The sequence below is a fragment of the Mobula hypostoma genome, chromosome 19, assembly GCF_963921235.1.
Source record: "Mobula hypostoma chromosome 19, sMobHyp1.1, whole genome shotgun sequence".
Classification (NCBI taxonomy): Eukaryota; Metazoa; Chordata; class Chondrichthyes; order Myliobatiformes; family Myliobatidae; genus Mobula; species Mobula hypostoma.
Genome location: NC_086115.1, coordinates 18,598,463 through 18,620,208, shown reverse-complemented (window position 1 = coordinate 18,620,208; position 21,746 = coordinate 18,598,463). Strand labels below are relative to the sequence as shown.

At 55.5% G+C, this 21,746-nt stretch overlaps 1 protein-coding gene across 1 annotated transcript in view; it reads right to left on the bottom strand.

Annotated features, from left to right (window-relative positions):
• rrp12 (ribosomal RNA processing 12 homolog) overlaps positions 1–21,746 on the bottom strand; it is a 65,475-nt gene that overhangs the window by 26,663 nt on the left and 17,066 nt on the right. Inside the window, exons 5-14 of the mRNA XM_063071465.1 lie at positions 9,358–9,463; positions 8,919–9,035; positions 8,532–8,670; positions 5,453–5,580; positions 4,114–4,212; positions 3,898–3,989; positions 3,400–3,511; positions 2,340–2,440; positions 1,643–1,757; positions 746–888 (exon numbers count right to left, since the gene is read on the bottom strand). Of these exons, the coding sequence (XP_062927535.1) occupies positions 746–888; positions 1,643–1,757; positions 2,340–2,440; positions 3,400–3,511; positions 3,898–3,989; positions 4,114–4,212; positions 5,453–5,580; positions 8,532–8,670; positions 8,919–9,035; positions 9,358–9,463 (1,152 nt within the window). The remainder of the gene's footprint in view (positions 1–745; positions 889–1,642; positions 1,758–2,339; positions 2,441–3,399; positions 3,512–3,897; positions 3,990–4,113; positions 4,213–5,452; positions 5,581–8,531; positions 8,671–8,918; positions 9,036–9,357; positions 9,464–21,746) is intronic.

Sequence of the window (21,746 nt, the reverse complement as noted above, 5' to 3'; positions counted from 1 at the left end):
GTTTAAATGGTTCAGCATAAACTAGATAGGCTGAAGTGCCTGCTTCTGTGCTGTACTTTTCTATGCCTCCAACTACTGCCAAAACTTTCAAGCTAATTTGTTGGTAGACTTCAGATGATAAAATCTTCATTTAAAATCAAGAGTCTAGCTTCTCTGTTTGAAAAAACACTGTTTAAAAATCCTGACATTCCCCTTATACTTTCCTCCAACCACCTTAAAGTTTTTCTCTCCCCCCCCCCCCCCCTTGTATTAGCCATTTCCACTGAGGGAAAGTCTGGCTATCCACTTGATCTATGCCTCTTATCTTGTACACCACTATCAAGTCACTTCTCACCCTCCTCCTCTGCAAAGAGGAAAGCCCCAGCTTGCTCAACCTATTCCCATAATCGAGACAGCATCTCCTCTTCAGCCTCTCTAAAGCTTCCACATCCTTCCTACAATGAGGCGACTATAACACAATACTCCAAGTGAGGTCTAACCAGAGTCTTATACAGCTGCAACATTACCTCATGGAACTCAACCCCCAACTAATGAAGGCCAACACACCATATGCCTTCTTTAACAATTCCATCAACTTTTGAGGGATCTGCGGATGTGGACCCTATAATCCCTCTGTTCCTCACCACTGCTAAGAATCCTGCCATTAATCCTGTATTCTGCCTTCAAGTTCGAGCTTCCAAAGTGAATCACTTCACACTTTTACAGATTTTTGTGGATTTCCATCTGCCCACACTGTCATACTCACTCTGTGCCATCAATCTGTAGAGGAACAGCCTGTAACACAGTTTCCGGTCCCATCTTTTCCACTGCCATTCCCACTGCACGTTCCAGTTCCACCACATAGGGGAAATGTTGAGTTGCCCGTAGATCACAGAGGGTCTTCAGACACTGAAAGCATGAACACAAGCACAATCAGCGTAGCTGAAGCAGTAGCAACAACTAGCAGCAACAGTCAAAACACCTGTAACAGGTGGACCGGCAACAATGGCCAGAGTTGGATCCTGACAAATACATGCAATTCATGGGAGCTTGCCATAGCTCGCACTTCATTCATTGTAGCATTTCTCCAGATGCCAAAGCACCCCAGCAACTGCAAAAGCCTGGAGCTGTAAAAGTCATTGCAAATTAATTAAAATCAAAATGAAGATTATGTAAATGAACAGAAGAAATAAATAATACTTACTTCTCAAAATCTTCAATTACATCACAGCTGATGTTCTACCTTGGTGCAGTTTCTGATCCTCACATCCCCCCACTGCTTCACTGCAGTAATACCCTGGGAGTCCAGTCATTCAGAAATCCCATTCAATTGGCATCAGGCTCATGTGCCATGTTCCGTTCCAGTTGCCGAGGCCCCAGTTCCCTTCTTACTCCATAAGGTCCCAGTCCCACCCTTTTCTCACTCCGAAATTTATTACAATACTATGTAAAATTCACTATTCCAAGTGTGCAGGCCATCTGGAGGCCCCCACTGTCAGTGACTGAGGTCAACAGCCCACCACGAGACTTCTTGCTCTCCAGTTGCGTTAAGCCCAGGGGTTCACCTGATACCTTCTGCCCACCCCTGGGCTCTGCTTTTCACTGCTCAGCTATCCTTAGCCATTCTCCTCTTTCCATCTGCTCCAGGTTCACTGTTTCTCACCTGCTTCATTGCTGGGTAAGCCTGCGAGCCAATGACCTCGAAGAATGTGCTGAGAACCTGCAGAACGAAGGCCCAGGCTGCGTAGAACCGATAGGCCAGGCCATCCTCCACAGCCCTGAAAGAAATTACCCAACAATTCATGAGGAAAAGCAACTCAATCAAAGGACTGCCTACAAAGTGTTCACGTGTATCCAAAATCTCCCCAGTAGCAGCTGCCCACAAATCTTGTACCTCTAGATTTAGAACTTCTGCAGTTTGATTCCTCTTTCTCCTACCAACAATTACTACAGCTCACTATAATAGCACTTTAAGTAGCATGATGGTTTGTTCCTTCAACCCCTCAGGGACAGATCCTTTTTTGACATAACAACAGCTTTCTTAACTGGAACGCCCAACCTCGTCCCTCACCCTCCCCTGCCTTCACTATTGTTCTGGAACACCCAATCCAGTCCTTCTTAGAGCACATTTCCACTACATCACAATCTCATGCGCCTACTTAGGCCTGCATTTCGCCAAGTTCATTTACTCTTTCCAGTGTCCTCAAACTTTCGTTTTATCTTTTTCTTGATTTGCTGCTCCACTTCCAGAGGACACTTGACCATTTGTTATTGCAGTACCACCCTCCTTTTCTGAACTTAAACACCATGGTGCACCCTCTACCCATTTAGTCGAACACAGGCCCAGCTACACATCTCACCTTAACATCTTACAGATGTAGGAGGCAGGTCCCGAGGGGGAGGACGAACCAAAGACTCCAATGTCAGAGGTGAATGGAGTCACGCACTCTCTAAGCAGAACCTGCAATCAACAGATTAAGCAGTCAGTCTCCAGTACCCAACATCTGGAAATATTCATACCAAACAAAAGCCTGGCAAGAATCATCTCCAACAGTATGAAAACTCCCTTTCCTTTACTCAACGGCATTACAATTAGACCCACCATCAACACACTGGAGTTAGCAAGTACCAGAAATTTAACTGGAACAGCCACGTAAATGCACTGGCTGTAGGAACAGGTCACATCTTAATATCCTACAATACTTTTCAATGGGTCAAGACACAATTCAGGAGAATAATACAAAAATGTCTACCAGTTAGTACCCAGTACAAAAGAAAGATGGTTGGAAGTCAATCATCCCAGAGATTTGCTGTAGGAATTCCTTAGGGAAGATCAAAACATGAATGCCTTTCTTTACATCACAAGCTTCAAAGTGGGAATGTGGCTGCAGACTGCACTGGCTTAGACCATTTCCTAATCTTCAGAAGTGAAGCACCCCGTGCTTGAACACAGCACCAGCTGGGAACTTTCAGACTTGGGCTGACAACTGGCATAACCACTGTGCCACAACAGTGTCACTCAGTGAGGGAGTCGAACCTTCCAACTGAACAGACTGGGGCTGTATGCAGTATGCTCACCCCCAGTTACCCACCTTAGTATTGCAACAGTACCTCCCAATGGGTACGTGTGGTATCCACTCACTGAGCAGGTGACTCAACACCAACACCAGAGGTTTCAAAGACACTGCTGGAGCTTCCAGGGGCACTTGATTTATCCCAGTGGGACCTCCCGCTGCCCCCCTCCCACACATGCATGTATGTATGTGCTCACACTCAGACACAACATTCAGATTCAAGAACAAGCTACTGATATTATGCCAAGTCCTACTGTGACTTCCTGTTGTCACCCATGTCTCAGTCCCATTCCTTCACCATACCCCACATTAACAATTTAAAGGCTGGACAAACAAACCAACTCACCTTCATGGTGTCTGCTGCAGCTGACATTAACTGGGTGTGCGGAGACAGGAGACAACTGACAGCCGTGGAGAAGACACGGGGAAGGTGAGCTAAAGACAGCAAACCCTGCAACCTGAGGACAAAAACCAGAGCGTGCAAGCTGAGAGGGAAACACTTCACTTCCCATTACCCGAATGAGACCCACGTTACTCACTTGTCCACTAGCTCCGCAATACCACCCAAAATAATTCCCCATTCCCACCACCACTCAAAAATAACACTGCACACATCCAACAATGCCAAAATAATCTCTATCCCAAAACTGTCTCGGCTTCCCAGTGCCTCAGAAATAGTCCCCTGCTCCTCCCAACCTCACAAAATAAGCCCCAGCTTCTCACGCTCACCAAAGTAACTTCTCAGTCAGTCAACCCCAAATTAACCCCAGCCTTGCTCCCCAGAAGCTTCAGCCCTGGAACAGTAGGGTGCCACGCCCTCAAGCAGCGTATGTGGGTGTGTTACCTGGACAGGTTGATGTGAGCTTTCTCCATGACTGTGAGCCAAGCCAGCATGGGCTGCAGGTCGTTCACACTTGGCAGGTAATCGTACAAAGCCTGAAGAAGAAACAGATTATTCAGTAAATACCCCTCAGGACCAGCCTGCATACACCAGTTTTGCTGGGCCACAATCCCCTCCAAAACCACCACCCAGTCCTCAAATCTATCCCCAAACACTCACGGTTATAATCTGTGCGTTCAGTTCTGCTGTCAAGGTTGATGGGCATGGTTTGGCAGCAAAGAGACCATGAAAGGCTTGCATCGAGCAGGCAGTGACCATCTGCAGCAAAGGAGAGTGAGACAGCATGAGATGGGACCAGCTTTGTCATTGAAGAGTTAGCAGTGGCAGTCTCCCAAGAGGAAGAGCTTGTGACCAATTCTGTGGAATGCCTTGGGTTCCTTGAGGTGCAAGGATCACATCAGCTAGAATCTAACAATCATGAGTCCTTTTCACAAAGCTCGCTAAGTGAGAAAGTGCCCTCAATTACTGAGAATATCCTTCCTATTGCAAACAAGCGTCCCATGACATCACAACATAAGGCAGGAAGAGCAGAAGAATCATATCCAAAATGTCTGGTTGCTTAAAGGCAGTGTGAGGTGAGACACTTTGGTAAAGAAGAGACAACATAGATGAAATAAACAACTTTAAAGATTGTGCAGGGACAGAAAGATCTAGGTGGCAAGGCAATACAAAACTACAGCATATGATATTCTAGGATGCATGTATACAGACAAATTATAAAAGCACCATTTTAGGAAGGATGTAAAAGACATGGAGAGTGTAGAGAAGATTTTAGTTGTAAGGTGAGAGCTAACAATGTAGACAAACGGGAAGTTTGTGTCTTTTCTTGAAGAAATGATTATTGATGAGGTGAATGTTCAGATGGAGGAGGATGAAGGACAGGCAACAGATTTAAAACAAAGCCAAAAGATGGGAGGAGCATGAGGAGCAGCTTGATTTGGCAGCGTGTGCTTATGAACTCAAACACCAACCCTGGAAGCAGGGTGAATGCAGAATGTGGATTTTCTACAGGAATTGTTTAAATCCTTGAAGGTAAAATAGAACTTTGTTCGACCAGGAGTAGGGAAACACAGAAATGACCGGCCACCTTAGTGAGTGTGGCCTTCCTTCATATGCAATGACTACAAGCATGGGTCACGTAGAGGGACATGGGGAACAGGGTTGTTCTCCTTGGAACAGAGAAGGTAGAGAGGAGAGTTAATAGAGACACATCAATCATGAAGGGATTAACTGGAGTTACGAAAGGGAAAGTGTTCTCAGTGACAGGAGAAAACATATAGCAAGGTTCACGGAGTGTACTGCCTGATGTAGCAACAGAAGATTCATTAAAGATCTGGATAAGCTCCTGAATTAAGAGGCACTATGATATCATGACCCAAGGACAGTGTGGACAAACAAGCACAGATTCCTTGGAACGAGTGCCCATCCCCTTCCATGCCACAATGCATTTTCACTGTGGGCCTCATGTTGGGCCATGAGCTGAATTTTGCCCTCTTACCACGTTGCTGAGTGTCATAACTCGCAGTAGAGTCTCACAGCATGACTTCACACAACTGACAGGGAAACATGGAAGGACTTCTTTCAGCAAACACAACACGTGCAGTGTGGTGGCATTCTCTGTACTGCCTGCAGGGAACAAAAGGGACATAACGGAATGAACATGTGGAGCATTTAATCATCTCAGTTCCTCCTACAAGTGATTTGTCCAGAAACTGTGGCAAAATTCTTTCTTAAGAAACCATCTGCCCATCCTGAAACGAGTATTGTAGAGTCATAGTTGTACAACAAAGACAAGGGTCATTCCTATCCAGGTAAATCTCATTTGCCCACATATCCTTCTTTTCCTTTCCTATCCACATAGCTGTCCAGTGTCTTATAAACGATGTTACTGCATTTGCCTCTGCACTTCCTCAGGCTGCTTGTTCAATAAAACCACCAACCTCTCACATGGAAAAAAATTGCCCAAGATTGCTGTTCAATTTCTCTGTTCTATCTTTAACTTATGCTCAATTTTTGAGGCCCCATCCTAGGAAAATCACTGACCCATTTACACCTCTCATAATTTTAATACCTCGAGAGGGTCATCTCTGTTTTCTGTTTCAGTGAGACTAAAATTACCCTATCCAATTTCTCCTTATACGTGAAGCCCACCATTCCAGGCAACATCCTGGTGAATCTAACCTATTCACCTGTGGTGTCATTTTCAGAGCTGCAAACCTACACCCTGAGGCCTGTCTGTACAGCAGTACACCTGAATTCCCTGCCAGTTACTGAATAGTCATAGTCATACTTTATTATTCCCGGGGGAAATTTGTTTTTCGTTGCAGTTGCTCCATAAATAATAAATAGAACCATAAATAGTTAAATAGTAATATGTAAATTATGAAATAAGTCCAGGACCAGCCTATTAGCTCAGGATGTCTGACCCTCCAAGGGAGGAGTTGTAAAGTTTGATGGCCACAGGCAGGAATGACTTCCTATGATGCTCTGTGTTGCATCTCGGTGGAATGAGTCTCTGGCTGAATGTACTCCTGTGCCCACCCAGTACATTATGTAGTGGATGGGAGACATTGACCAAGATGGCATGCAACTTAGACAGCATCCTCTTTTCAGACACCACCGTCAGAGAGTCCAGTTCCATCCCCACAACATCACTGGCCCTACAAATCAGTTTGTTGATTCTCTTGGTGTCTGCCACCCTCAGCCTGCTGCCCCAGCACACAGCAGCAAACATGATAGCATTGGCCACCACAGACTCGTAGAACATCCTCAGCATCGTCCGGCAGATGTTAAAGGACCTCAGTCTCCTCAGGAAATAGAGATGGCTCTGACCCTTCTTGTAGACAGCCTCAGTGTTCTTTGACCAGTCCAGTTTATTGTCAATTCGTATCCCGAGGTATTTGTAATCCTCCACCATGTCCACACTGACCCCCTGGATGGAAACAGGGGTCACCGGTACCTTAGCTCTCCTCAGGTCTACCACCAGCTCCTTAGTCTTTTTCACATTAAGCTGCAGATAATTCTGCTCACACCATGTGACAAAGTTTCCTACCGTGGCCCTGTACTCAGCCTCATCTCCCTTGCTGATGCATCCAACTATGGCAGAGTCATCTGAAAGCTTCTGAAGATGACAAGACTCCGTGCAGTAGTTGGAAGTCCGAGGTGTAAATGGTGAAGAGAAAGGGAGACAAGACAGTCCCCTGTGGAGCCCCAGTGCTGCTGATCACTCTGTCGGACACAGAGTGTTGCAAGCACATGTACTGTGGTCTGCCAGTCAGGTAATCAAGAATCCATGATACCAGGGAAGCATCCACCTGCATCGAATATATTCTATATTTAACAACCCAAAATATATTAACCCTTACTAATCCAGACTAAATTCCATCTGCCACCAATCCACCAAACATTCCAACTGACCTATGTTCCTCTGAACCCTTTCACAACTATTTTCAGTGTCTACTACTCCACCAATATTATGTCACCAGCAAAATTATTAATCAATCCACCTCCATTCTCATCCAATTCCAATAGTCCCAATCTTGATCGCTGAGGAGTATTAATTTAGGATATCTCTCCTATCCACAGTTCCTTTTGGTCCCAGAGGGATCTACTTTTCCCCCTAGATATCCTCTTGCTTATCCTGCTTGCCAAGGTCATTTCATGCTCCTGCTTTGCCTTCTCAATTTCTTTCCCAAGTGATTTTTTTCCTTCATTCCCTACAAACTCCAAAGGTCTCACTTGAAACAAACCCTGACAGGATTCTTTTCCCATTTCCAATTAATTTCTGTTGACACCAAGGATCCCAGATCTTGCCTCGCACCTTACAGGGGCATGCTCATTCTGAGCCTTCCCCACAGACTGGAAGTTACTTTTCCCTCCAGCAGTTGCTACCAATCCACTTCCAGCTTTACACTGCTTCTTCAGCACACCAAAACTTGCCTCTTCCCAACCCAGAGAACCGCTAACTTCCAGCAAGTACCCCAAGACCAACTTCACTCTGACCTGCAGACGCTGGAACCCGGAGTAAAAATCTGACATGGGGTGTGGATGAAGGATTTAGTCCAAAATGTTGATCATCTATTTGCCCCGCAGATGCTGCTTGATCCAGGAGTTCCTCTAGAGCAGGGCTCCCAACCTTTTTTGTCATAACTGCTACCATTAACCGAGAGGTCCATGGTATATAAAAAAAGGTTGGAAACCACACAGTATCTCCCACTTACAAATGATCCACCAACCAGGAGGCTTTCAGTACAGCTTGTCCACACCAAGATTGACCCTGTGAGACCACTTCCCACCCTAACAGCAAATGTTGAACACTCGCTCTCTGACCCACCCAGCCCAAGATACATCCAACCAGCAAATCTTCTCCCCAGGACTACCCTCTGAGACAACTCACATCACTGGAGGTACAAGATCAACTTTTAAAACACAGTTGGATAAGAATACATATTGGAAAGGTTTAGAAAGATGTGGGCAAATGGTATTCAGCTGAACAGGGACATCTTAGTCAGCAGTGACCATTTCAACCAAATGCCGTTTCTATGCTCTATGACCCTAAAACCTCCCCTGATACTGACCTCCACACTTCTCAATTTCTCTGATGCAGAATTTGGCTGTTGACTGGGCAGCTGGGTGAAGGGATGGAGATGTGTCTCCAAACATGAAGTCACTTCCCCTGAGGATGGAACAGATCCCCCGTTGGGCCTCCTTTCGAACCTGAGCAGAGGAAAGGAAACACAATCAATCAAGGCCCAGACTTCACACCAGTCTGCGTCACTCCCTTCACCCCAGAGCACTCTTCATCATTTGCCACCCATGCCCAATGGCAAGCCCTCAATACCCCAGTGTTCTCCATCAAATACCCCAGCCTCAGACTAATCATGTATTCCTGATTACCCCTTTGGTTAAGACCAACCCCACCCCGCTAGATACATCAGCACCTCACACCCCGACTGGCCCCTCACCTTCGGTTTCACGTGTATTGCGAAACTGAGAAGACCGTGGTAAACTTGGAGGGTTGAAGGGAAGCTCCACGTGTCCAGATCTTGGCGGCGCAGCAGAGTGGAGAGGCAGGAGACTGTCTGCCAGTCAATGAGACAAAGACACATCACCAAAGTACACCGATGAATTTCTGACCAACTCCTACACACCACTTGCCCTCTCAGCACTCCACTCCAGTCCCTCATGCACACAAGCAGGATGTGATTGCACAACAGCAGGAGCCTCGTGTCCAGTACCAGGACCTCTTACAGGACTCACACTGCACATCAATCACCAGCATCTCCCAGAGAAAAACCCTTTTACTCAACCTGACGATGGAATAGCTCTGCTACCAAGAGAACAAGCCCTGACGGTAGAAAGTCATGCTCTACTACCAGTGACTAACACATGGGTCAGACTTACCCATCGCAGGGCCACCGGGGATCCTTTACTCGCCTGAACGGACACAAGGTTCATAAAAACTTTGGCTGTGTCTGAGAACTTCTTCTTCAGGACTGGAGCAGGCACCCTGTAATGACGATAAAAGTGTTACAATCAGGATCAGGAGAAGCTCTTTGAGTTTCTTCTGCTCTTCAATAACATCAGGATGAGATGGGAATGAGTTGGCAGTGGCAGAGTGGGAAGGGGGGAGACAGGGAGGAGTAGACTGGGAAGGGGGAGGGAGGGAGGAGTAGACTGGGAAGGGGGAGGGAGGGAGGAGTAGACTGGGAAGGGGGAGGGAGGGAAGAGTAGACTGGGAAGGGGGAGGGAGGGAGGAGTAGACTGGGAAGGGGGAGGGAGGGAGGAGTAGACTGGGAAGGGAGAGGGAGGGAGGAGTAGACTGGGAAGGGGGAGAGAGGGAGGAGTAGACTGGGAAGGGGGAGGGAGGGAGGAGTAGACTGGGAAGGGGGAGGGAGGGAGGAGTAGACTGGGAAGAGGGGAGAGAGGGAGGAGTAGACTGGGAAGAGGGGAGGGAGGGAGGAGTAGACTGGGAAGGGGGAGGGAGGAGTAGACTGGGAAGGGGAGAGAGGGAGGAGTAGACGGAAGGGGGGAGAGAGGGAGGAGTAGATTGGGAAGGAAGAGGGAGGGAGGAGTAGACTGGGAAGGGGGAGAGAGGGAGGAGTAGACGGAAGGGGGAGAGAGGGAGGAGTAGACGGAAGGGGGGAGAGAGGGAGGAGTAGATTGGGAAGGAAGAGGGAGGGAGCAGTAGACTGGGAAGGGGGAGGAAGGGAGGAGTAGACTGGGAAGGGGGAGGGAGGGAGGAGTAGACTGGGAAGGGGGAGGGAGGGAGGAGTAGACTGGGAAGAGGGGAGAGAGGGAGGAGTAGACTGGGAAGAGGGGAGGGAGGGAGGAGTAGACTGGGAAGGGGGAGGGAGGAGTAGACTGGGAAGGGGAGAGAGGGAGGAGTAGACGGAAGGGGGGAGAGAGGGAGGAGTAGATTGGGAAGGAAGAGGGAGGGAGGAGTAGACTGGGAAGGGGAGAGAGGGAGGAGTAGACTGGGAAGGGGGAGGGAGGGAGAAGTAGACTGGGAAGGGGGAGGGAGGGAGGAGTAGACTGGGAAGGGGGAGGGAGGGAGGAGTAGACTGGGAAGGGGGAGGGAGGGAGGAGTAGACTGGGAAGAAGGGAGGGAGGGAGGACGGCGGTAGACTGGGAAGGGGGAGGGAGGGAGGAGTAGACTGGGAAGGGGGAGGGAGGGAGGAGTAGACTGGGAAGGGGGAGGGAGGGAGGAGTAGACTGGGAAGGGGAAGGAGGGAGGAGTAGACTGGGAAGAGGGGAGAGAGGGAGGAGTAGACTGGGAAGGGGAGGGAGGGAGGAGTAGACTGGGAAGGGGAGGGAGGGAGGAGTAGACTGGGAAGAGGGGAGAGAGGGAGGAGTAGACTGGGAAGAGGGGAGGGAGGAGTAGACTGGGAAGAGGGGAGGGAGGAGTAGACTGGGAAGGAGGAGGGAGGAGTATACGGAAGGGGGAGGGAGGGAGGAGCGTTCTGGGAAGGGGAGGGAGGGAGGAGTAGACTGGGAAGGGGAGAGAGGGAGGAGTAGACTGGGAAGGGGAAGGGAGGGAGAAGTAGACTGGGAAGGGTGAGGGAGGGAGGAGTAGACTGGGAAGGGGGAGGAAGGGTGGAGTAGACTGGGAAGGGGGAGGAAGGGAGGAGTAGACTGGGAAGGGGGAGGGAGGGAGGAGTAGACTGGGAAGGGGGAGAGAGGGAGGAGTAAACTGGGAAGGGGAGGGAGGGAGGAGTAAACTGGAAAGGGGGAGGGAGGGAGGAGTAAACTGGAAAGGGGGAGGGAGGGAGGAGTAGACTGGGAAGGGGGAGGGAGGGAGGAGTAGACAGGGAAGGGGGGGAGGGAGGAGTAGACTGGGAAGGGGAGGGAGGAGTAGACTGGGAAGGGGAGGGAGGAGTAGACTGGGAAGGGGAGGGAGGGAGGAGTAGACTGGGAAGGGGGAGGGAGGGAGGAGTAGATTGGGAAGAGTGGAGAGAGGGAGGAGTAGACTGGGAAGAGGGGAGGGAGGGAGTAGTAGTCTGGGAAGGAGGAGGGAGGAGTAGACGGAAGGGGAAGGGAGGGAGGAGTGTTCTGGGAAGGGGGAGGGAGGAGTGTTCTGGGAAGGGGGAGGGAGGGAGGAGTAGACTGGGAAGGGGAGAGAGGGAGGAGTAGACTGGGAAGGGGGAGGGAGGGAGGAGTAGACTGGTAAGGGGGAGGGAGGGAGGAGTAGACTGGGAAGGGGGAGGGAGGGAGGAGTAGACTGGGAAGGGGGAGGGAGGGAGAAGTAGACGGGGAAGGGGGAGAGAGGGAGGTGTAGACTGGGAAGGGGGAGGGAGGGAGGAGTAGACTGGAAAGGGGGAGGGAGGGAGGAGTAGACTGGGAAGGGGGAGGGAGGGAGGAGTAGACTGGGAAGGGGGAGGGAGGGAGAAGTAGACGGGGAAGGGGGAGAGAGGGAGGTGTAGACTGGGAAGGGGGAGGGAGGGAGGAGTAGACTGGGAAGGGGGAGGGAGGAGTAGACTGGGAAGGGGGAGGGAGGAGTAGACTGGGAAGGGGGAGGGAGGAGTAGACTGGGAAGGGGGAGGGAGGAGTAGACTGGGAAGGGGGAGGGAGGAGTAGACTGGGAAGGGGGAGGGAGGGAGGAGTAGACTGGGAAGAGGGGAGGGAGGGAGGACGGCGGTAGACTGGGAAGGGGGAGAGAGGGAGGAGTAGACTGGGAAGGGGGAGAGAGGGAGGAGTAAACTGGGAAGGGGGAGGGAGGGAGGAGTAGACTGGGAAGGGGGAGGGAGGGAGGAGTAGACTGGGAAGAGGGGAGAGAGGGAGGAGTAGACTGGGAAGAGGGGAGGGAGGGAGGAGTAGACTGGGAAGGGGGAGGGAGGAGTAGACTGGGAAGGGGAGAGAGGGAGGAGTAGACGGAAGGGGGGAGAGAGGGAGGAGTAGATTGGGAAGGAAGAGGGAGGGAGGAGTAGACTGGGAAGGGGGAGAGAGGGAGGAGTAGACGGAAGGGGGAGAGAGGGAGGAGTAGACGGAAGGGGGGAGAGAGGGAGGAGTAGATTGGGAAGGAAGAGGGAGGGAGGAGTAGACTGGGAAGGGGAGGGAGGGAGGAGTAGACGGAAGGGGGGAGAGAGGGAGGAGTAGACTGGGAAGGGGGAGGGAGGGAGGAGTAGACTGGGCAGGGGGAGAGAGGGAGGAGTAGACGGAAGGGGGAGAGAGGGAGGAGTAGACGGAAGGGGGGAGAGAGGGAGGAGTAGATTGGGAAGGAAGAGGGAGGGAGCAGTAGACTGGGAAGGGGGAGGAAGGGAGGAGTAGACTGGGAAGGGGGAGGGAGGGAGGAGTAGACTGGGAAGGGGGAGGGAGGGAGGAGTAGACTGGGAAGAGGGGAGAGAGGGAGGAGTAGACTGGGAAGAGGGGAGGGAGGGAGGAGTAGACTGGGAAGGGGGAGGGAGGAGTAGACTGGGAAGGGGAGAGAGGGAGGAGTAGACGGAAGGGGGGAGAGAGGGAGGAGTAGATTGGGAAGGAAGAGGGAGGGAGGAGTAGACTGGGAAGGGGAGAGAGGGAGGAGTAGACTGGGAAGGGGGAGGGAGGGAGAAGTAGACTGGGAAGGGGGAGGGAGGGAGGAGTAGACTGGGAAGGGGGAGGGAGGGAGGAGTAGACTGGGAAGGGGGAGGGAGGGAGGAGTAGACTGGGAAGAAGGGAGGGAGGGAGGACGGCGGTAGACTGGGAAGGGGGAGGGAGGGAGGAGTAGACTGGGAAGGGGGAGGGAGGGAGGAGTAGACTGGGAAGGGGGAGGGAGGGAGGAGTAGACTGGGAAGGGGAAGGAGGGAGGAGTAGACTGGGAAGAGGGGAGAGAGGGAGGAGTAGACTGGGAAGGGGAGGGAGGGAGGAGTAGACTGGGAAGGGGAGGGAGGGAGGAGTAGACTGGGAAGAGGGGAGAGAGGGAGGAGTAGACTGGGAAGAGGGGAGGGAGGAGTAGACTGGGAAGAGGGGAGGGAGGAGTAGACTGGGAAGGAGGAGGGAGGAGTATACGGAAGGGGGAGGGAGGGAGGAGCGTTCTGGGAAGGGGAGGGAGGGAGGAGTAGACTGGGAAGGGGAGAGAGGGAGGAGTAGACTGGGAAGGGGAAGGGAGGGAGAAGTAGACTGGGAAGGGTGAGGGAGGGAGGAGTAGACTGGGAAGGGGGAGGAAGGGTGGAGTAGACTGGGAAGGGGGAGGAAGGGAGGAGTAGACTGGGAAGGGGGAGGGAGGGAGGAGTAGACTGGGAAGGGGGAGAGAGGGAGGAGTAAACTGGGAAGGGGAGGGAGGGAGGAGTAAACTGGAAAGGGGGAGGGAGGGAGGAGTAAACTGGAAAGGGGGAGGGAGGGAGGAGTAGACTGGGAAGGGGGAGGGAGGGAGGAGTAGACAGGGAAGGGGGGGAGGGAGGAGTAGACTGGGAAGGGGAGGGAGGAGTAGACTGGGAAGGGGAGGGAGGAGTAGACTGGGAAGGGGAGGGAGGGAGGAGTAGACTGGGAAGGGGGAGGGAGGGAGGAGTAGATTGGGAAGAGTGGAGAGAGGGAGGAGTAGACTGGGAAGAGGGGAGGGAGGGAGTAGTAGTCTGGGAAGGAGGAGGGAGGAGTAGACGGAAGGGGAAGGGAGGGAGGAGTGTTCTGGGAAGGGGGAGGGAGGAGTGTTCTGGGAAGGGGGAGGGAGGGAGGAGTAGACTGGGAAGGGGAGAGAGGGAGGAGTAGACTGGGAAGGGGGAGGGAGGGAGGAGTAGACTGGTAAGGGGGAGGGACGGAGGAGTAGACTGGGAAGGGGGAGGGAGGGAGGAGTAGACTGGGAAGGGGGAGGGAGGGAGAAGTAGACGGGGAAGGGGGAGAGAGGGAGGTGTAGACTGGGAAGGGGGAGGGAGGGAGGAGTAGACTGGAAAGGGGGAGGGAGGGAGGAGTAGACTGGGAAGGGGGAGGGAGGGAGGAGTAGACTGGGAAGGGGGAGGGAGGGAGAAGTAGACGGGGAAGGGGGAGAGAGGGAGGTGTAGACTGGGAAGGGGGAGGGAGGGAGGAGTAGACTCGGAAGGGGGAGGGAGGAGTAGACTGGGAAGGGGGAGGGAGGAGTAGACTGGGAAGGGGGAGGGAGGAGTAGACTGGGAAGGGGGAGGGCGGAGTAGACTGGGAAGGGGGAGGGAGGAGTAGACTGGGAAGGGGGAGGGAGGGAGGAGTAGACTGGGAAGAGGGGAGGGAGGGAGGACGGCGGTAGACTGGGAAGGGGGAGAGAGGGAGGAGTAGACTGGGAAGGGGGAGAGAGGGAGGAGTAAACTGGGAAGGGGGAGGGAGGGAGGAGTAGACTGGGAAGGGGGAGGGAGGGAGGAGTAGACTGGGAAGAGGGGAGAGAGGGAGGAGTAGACTGGGAAGAGGGGAGGGAGGGAGGAGTAGACTGGGAAGGGGGAGGGAGGAGTAGACTGGGAAGGGGAGAGAGGGAGGAGTAGACGGAAGGGGGGAGAGAGGGAGGAGTAGATTGGGAAGGAAGAGGGAGGGAGGAGTAGACTGGGAAGGGGGAGAGAGGGAGGAGTAGACGGAAGGGGGAGAGAGGGAGGAGTAGACGGAAGGGGGGAGAGAGGGAGGAGTAGATTGGGAAGGAAGAGGGAGGGAGGAGTAGACTGGGAAGGGGAGGGAGGGAGGAGTAGACTGGGAAGGGGGAGGGAGGGAGGAGTAGACTGGGAAGGGGGAGGGAGGGAGGAGTAGACTGGGAAGGGGGAGGGAGGGAGGGAGGAGTAGACTGGGAAGAGGGGAGAGAGGGAGGAGCAGACGGAAGGGGGGAGAGAGGGAGGAGTAGATTGGGAAGGGAGAGGGAGGGAGGAGTAGACTGGGAAGAGGGGAGAGAGGGAGGAGTAGACTGGGAAGAGGGGAGGGAGGGAGGAGTAGACTGGGAAGAGGGGAGGGAGGGAGGAGTAGACTGGGAAGGAGGAGGGAGGAGTAGACAGAAGGGGGAGGGAGGGAGGAGTGTTCTGGGAAGGGGGAGGGAGGGAGGAGTAGACTGGGACGGGGAGAGAGGGAGGAGTAGACTGGGAAGGGGGAGGGAGGGAGAAGTAGACTGGGAAGGGGGAGGGAGGGAGGAGTAGACTGGGAAGGGGGAGGGAGGGAGGAGTAGACTGGGAAGGGGGAGGGAGGGAGGAGTAGACTGGGAAGAAGGGAGGGAGGGAGGACGGCGGTAGACTGGGAAGGGGGAGGGAGGGAGGAGTAGACTGGGAAGGGGGAGGGAGGGAGGAGTAGACTGGGAAGGGGGAGGGAGGGAGGAGTAGACTGGGAAGGGGAAGGAGGGAGGAGTAGACTGGGAAGAGGGGAGAGAGGGAGGAGTAGACTGGGAAGGGGAGGGAGGGAGGAGTAGACTGGGAAGGGGAGGGAGGGAGGAGTAGACTGGGAAGAGGGGAGAGAGGGAGGAGTAGACTGGGAAGAGGGGAGGGAGGAGTAGACTGGGAAGAGGGGAGGGAGGAGTAGACTGGGAAGAGGGGAGGGATGGAGGAGTAGACTGGGAAGGAGGAGGGAGGAGTATACGGAAGGGGGAGGGAGGGAGGAGCGTTCTGGGAAGGGGAGGGAGGGAGGAGTAGACTGGGAAGGGGAGAGAGGGAGGAGTAGACTGGGAAGGGGAAGGGAGGGAGAAGTAGACTGGGAAGGGTGAGGGAGGGAGGAGTAGACTGGGAAGGGGGAGGAAGGGTGGAGTAGACTGGGAAGGGGGAGGAAGGGAGGAGTAGACTGGGAAGGGGGAGGGAGGGAGGAGTAGACTGGGAAGGGGGAGAGAGGGAGGAGTAAACTGGGAAGGGGAGGGAGGGAGGAGTAAACTGGAAAGGGGGAGGGAGGGAGGAGTAAACTGGAAAGGGGGAGGGAGGGAGGAGTAGACTGGGAAGGGGGAGGGAGGGAGGAGTAGACAGGGAAGGGGGGGAGGGAGGAGTAGACTGGGAAGGGGAGGGAGGAGTAGACTGGGAAGGGGAGGGAGGAGTAGACTGGGAAGGGGAGGGAGGAGTAGACTGGGAAGGGGAGGGAGGGAGGAGTAGACTGGGAAGGGGGAGGGAGGGAGGAGTAGATTGGGAAGAGTGGAGAGAGGGAGGAGTAGACTGGGAAGAGGGGAGGGAGGGAGTAGTAGTCTGGGAAGGAGGAGGGAGGAGTAGACGGAAGGGGAAGGGAGGGAGGAGTGTTCTGGGAAGGGGGAGGGAGGGAGGAGTAGACTGGGAAGGGGAGAGAGGGAGGAGTAGACTGGGAAGGGGGAGGGAGGGAGGAGTAGACTGGTAAGGGGGAGGGAGGGAGGAGTAGACTGGGAAGGGGGAGGGAGGGAGGAGTAGACTGGGAAGGGGGAGGGAGGGAGAAGTAGACGGGGAAGGGGGAGAGAGGGAGGTGTAGACTGGGAAGGGGGAGGGAGGGAGGAGTAGACTGGGAAGGGGGAGGGAGGGAGGAGTAGACTGGGAAGGGGGAGGGAGGGAGGAGTAGACTGGGAAGGGGGAGGGAGGGAGAAGTAGACGGGGAAGGGGGAGAGAGGGAGGTGTAGACTGGGAAGGGGGAGGGAGGGAGGAGTAGACTGGGAAGGGGGAGGGAGGAGTAGACTGGGAAGGGGGAGGGAGGAGTAGACTGGGAAGGGGGAGGGAGGAGTAGACTGGGAAGGGGGAGGGAGGAGTAGACTGGGAAGGGGGAGGGAGGGAGGAGTAGACTGGGAAGAGGGGAGGGAGGGAGGACGGCGGTAGACTGGGAAGGGGGAGAGAGGGAGGAGTAGACTGGGAAGGGGGAGAGAGGGAGGAGTAAACTGGGAAGGGGAGGGAGGGAGGAGTAAACTGGAAAGGGGGAGGGAGGGAGGAGTAAACTGGAAAGGGGGAGGGAGGGAGGAGTAGACTGGGAAGGGGGAGGGAGGGAGGAGTAGACTGGGAAGGGGGGGAGGGAGGAGTAGACTGGGAAGGGGAGGGAGGAGTAGACTGGGAAGGGGGAGGGTCGAGTAGACTGGGAAGAGGGGAGAGAGGGAGGAGTAGATGGAAGGGGGGAGAGAGGGAGGAGTAGATTGGGAAGGGAGAGGGAGGGAGGAGTAGACTGGGAAGGGGGAGGGAGGGAGGAGTAGACTGGGAAGAGGGGAGAGAGGGAGGAGTAGACTGGGAAGGGGGAGGGAGGGAGGAGTAGACTGGGAAGAGGGGAGAGAGGGAGGAGTAGACTGGGAAGAGGGGAGGGAGGGAGGAGTAGACTGGGAAGAGGGGAGGGAGGGATGAGTAGGCTGGGAAGGGGGAGGGAGGGATGAGTAGGCCAGGAAGAGGGGAGAGAGGGAGGAGTAGACCGGGAAGAGGGGAGAGAGGGAGGAGTAGACTGGGAAGAGGGGAGAGAGGGAGGAGTAGACTGGGAAGAGGGGAGGGAGGGAGGAGTAGACTGGGAAGGGGGAGGGAGGAGTAGACTGGGAAGGGGAGAGAGGGAGGAGTAGACTGGGAAGGGGAGGGAGGGAGGAGTAGACTGGGAAGGGGAGAGAGGGCGGAGTAGACTGGGAAGGGGGAGGGAGGGAGGAGTAGACTGGGAAGGGGGAGAGAGGGAGGAGTAGACTGAAGGGGGAGAGAGGGAGGAGTAGACAGAAGGGGGGAGAGAGGGAGGAGTAGATTGGGAAGGAAGAGGGAGGGAGGAGTAGACTGGGAAGGGGGAGGGAGGGAGGAGTAGACTGGGAAGGGGGAGGGAGGGAGGAGTAGACTGGGAAGGGGGAGGGAGGGAGGAGTAGACCGGGAAGGGGGAGGGAGGGAGGAGTAGACTGGGAAGGGGGAGGGAGGGAGGGAGGAGTAGACTGGGAAGAGGGGAGAGAGGGAGGAGTAGACGGAAGGGGGAAGAGAGGGAGGAGTAGATTGGGAAGGGAGAGGGAGGGAGGAGTAGACTGGGAAGGGGGAGGGAGGGAGGAGTAGACTGGGAAGAGGGGAGAGAGGGAGGAGTAGACTGGGAAGAGGGGAGGGAGGGAGTAGTAGACTGGGAAGAGGGGAGGGAGGGAGGAGTAGACTGGGAAGGAGGAGGGAGGAGTAGACAGAAGGGGGAGGGAGGGAGGAGTGTTCTGGGAAGGGGGAGGGAGGGAGGAGTAGACTGGGAAGGGGAGAGAGGGAGGAGTAGACTGGGAAGGGGGAGGGAGGGAGAAGTAGACTGGGAAGGGGGAGGGAGGGAGGAGTAGACTGGGAAGGGGGAGGGAGGGAGGAGTAGACTGGGAAGAAGGGAGGGAGGGAGGACGGCGGTAGACTGGGAAGGGGGAGGGAGGGAGGAGTAGACTGGGAAGGGGGAGGGAGGGAGGAGTAGACTGGGAAGGGGGAGGGAGGGTGGAGTAGACGGGGAAGGGGAAGGAGGGAGGAGTAGACTGGGAAGAGGGGAGAGAGGGAGGAGTAGACTGGGAAGGGGAGGGAGGGGGGAGTAGACTGGGAAGGGGAGGGAGGGAGGAGTAGACTGGGAAGGGGAAGGAGGGAGGAGTAGACTGGGAAGAGGGGAGAGAGGGAGGAGTAGACTGGGAAGAGGGGAGGGAGGAGTAGACTGGGAAGAGGGGAGGGATGGAGGAGTAGACTGGGAAGGAGGAGGGAGGAGTAGACGGAAGGGGAAGGGAGGGAGGAGCGTTCTGGGAAGGGGAGGGAGGGAGGAGTAGACTGGGAAGGGGAGAGAGGGAGGAGTAGACTAGGAAGGGGAAGGGAGGGAGAAGTAGACTGGGAAGGGTGAGGGAGGGAGGAGTAGACTGGGAAGGGGGAGGAAGGGAGGAGTAGACTGGGAAGGGGGAGGGAGGGAGGAGTAGACTGAGAAGGGGGAGGGAGGGAGGAGTAGACTGGGAAGAGGGGAGGGAGGGAGGACGGCGGTAGACTGGGAAGGGGGAGAGAGGGAGGAGTAGACTGGGAAGGGGGAGAGAGGGAGGAGTAAACTGGAAAGGGGGAGGGAGGGAGGAGTAGACTGGGAAGGGGGAGGGAGGGAGGAGTAGACTGGGAAGGGGGGGAGGGAGGAGTAGACTGGGAAGGGGAGGGAGGAGTAGACTGGGAAGGGGAGGGAGGAGTAGACTGGGAAGGGGAGGGAGGAGTAGACTGGGAAGGGGGAGGAGGGAGGAGTAGATTGGGAAGAGTGGAGAGAGGGAGGAGTAGACTGGGAAGAGGGGAGGGAGGGAGTAGTAGTCTGGGAAGGAGGAGGGAGGAGTAGACGGAAGGGGGAGGGAGGGAGGAGTGTTCTGGGAAGGGGGAGGGAGGGAGGAGTAGACTGGGAAGGGGAGAGAGGGAGGAGTAGACTGGGAAGGGGGAGGGAGGGAGGAGTAGACTGGGAAGGGGGAGGGAGGGAGGAGTAGACTGGGAAGGGGAGGGAGGGAGGAGTAGACTGGGAAGGGGAGGGAGGAGTAGACTGGGAAGGGGGAGGGTCGAGTAGACTGGGAAGGGGGAGGGAGGAGTAGACTGGGAAGGGGGAGGGAGGGAGGAGTAGACTGGGAAGGGGGAGGGAGGAGTAGACTGGGAAGGGGGAGGGAGGAGTAGACTGGGAAGGGGGAGGGAGGGAGGAGTAGACTGGGAAGGGGGAGGGAGGGAGGAGTAGACTGGGAAGGGGGAGGGAGGTGTAGACTGGGAAGGGGGAGGGAGGTGTAGACTGGGAAGGGGGAGGGAGGAGTAGACTGGGAAGGGGGAGGGAGGGAGGAGTAGACTGGGAAGGGGGAGGGAGGGAGGAGCAGACTGGGAAGGGGGAGGTAGGGAGGAGTAGACTGGGAAGGGGAGGGAGGAGTAGACTGGGAAGGGGAGGGAGGGAGGAGTAGACTGGGAAGTGGGGGAGGGAGGAGTAGACTGGGAAGGTGGGGAGGGAGGAGTAGACTGGGAAGGGGGAGGGAGGGAGGAGTAGACTGGGAAGGGGGAGAGAGGGAGGAGTAGACTGGGAAGGGGGAGGGAGGGAGGAGTAGACTGGGAAGGAAGGGGAGGGAGGAGTAGACTGGGAAGGGGAGGGAGGGAGGAGTAGACTGGGAAGGGGAGGGAGGGAGGAGTAGACTGGGAAGGGGAGGGAGGGAGGAGTAGACTGGGAAGGGGAGGGAGGGAGGAGTAGACTGGGAAGGGGAGGGAGGGAGGAGTAGACTGGGGAGGGAGGGAGGAGTAGACTGGGAAGGGGAGGGAGGGAGGAGTAGACTGGGAAGAGGGGAGAGAGGGAGGAGTAGACTGGGAAGAGGGGAGAGAGGGAGGAGTAGACTGGGAAGAGGGGAGAGAGGGAGGAGTAGACTGGGAAGAGGGGAGAGAGGGAGGAGTAGACTGGGAAGAGGGGAGAGAGGGAGGAGTAGACTGGGAAGAGGGGAGGGATGGAGGAGTAGACTGGGAAGGAGGAGGGAGGAGTAGACTGGGAAGGGGAGAGAGGGAGGAGTAGACTGGGAAGGGGGAGGGAGGAGTAGACAGAAGGGGGAGGGAGGAGTAGACAGAAGGGGGAGGGAGGAGTAGACAGAAGGGGGAGGGAGTAGACAGAAGGGGGAGGGAGGGAGGAGTGTTCTGGGAAGGGGAGGGAGGGAGGAGTGTTCTGGGAAGGGGGTGGGAGGGAGGGAGGAGTGGACTGGGAAGGGGAGAGAGGAGTAGACTGGGAAGGGGGAGGGAGGAGTAGACTGGGAAGGGGGAGGGAGGAGTAGACTGGGAAGGGGGAGGGAGGAGTAGACTGGGAAGGGGGAGGGCGGAGTAGACTGGGAAGGGGGAGGGAGGAGTAGACTGGGAAGGGGGAGGGAGGAGTAGACTGGGAAGGGGGAGGGAGGAGTAGACTGGGAAGTGGGGGAGGGAGGAGTAGACTGGGAAGGGGGAGGGAGGAGTAGACTGGGAAGTGGGGGAGGGAGGAGTAGACTGGGAAGGGGGTGAGGGAGGAGTACACTGGGAAGTGGGGGAGGGAGGAGTAGACTGGTAAGGTGGGGAGGGAGGAGTAGACTGGGAAGGGGGAGAGAGGGAGGAGTAGACTGGGAAGGGGAAGGGAGGGAGGAGTAGACTGGTAAGGTGGGGAAGGAGGAGTAGACTGGGAAGGAGGAGGGAGGGAGGAGTAGACTGGGAAGAGGGGAGAGAGGGAGGAGTAGACTGGGAAGGAGGAGGGAGGAGTAGACTGGGAAGGAGGAGGGAGGAGTAGACTGGGAAGTGGGAGGGAGGAGTGGACTGGGAAGGGGGAGGGAGGAATAGGCGGAAGGGGGAGGGAGGGAGGAGTGTTCTGGGAAGGGGGAGGGAGGGAGGAGTAGACTGGGAAGGGGAGAGAGGGAGGAGTAGACTGGGAAGGGGGAGGGAGGGAGAAGTAGACTGGGAAGGGGGAGGGAGGAGTAGACTGGGAAGGGGGAGGGAGGGAGGAGTAGACTGGGAAGGGGGAGGGAGGGAGGAGTAGACTGGGAAGGGGGAGGGAGGGAGGAGTAGACTGGG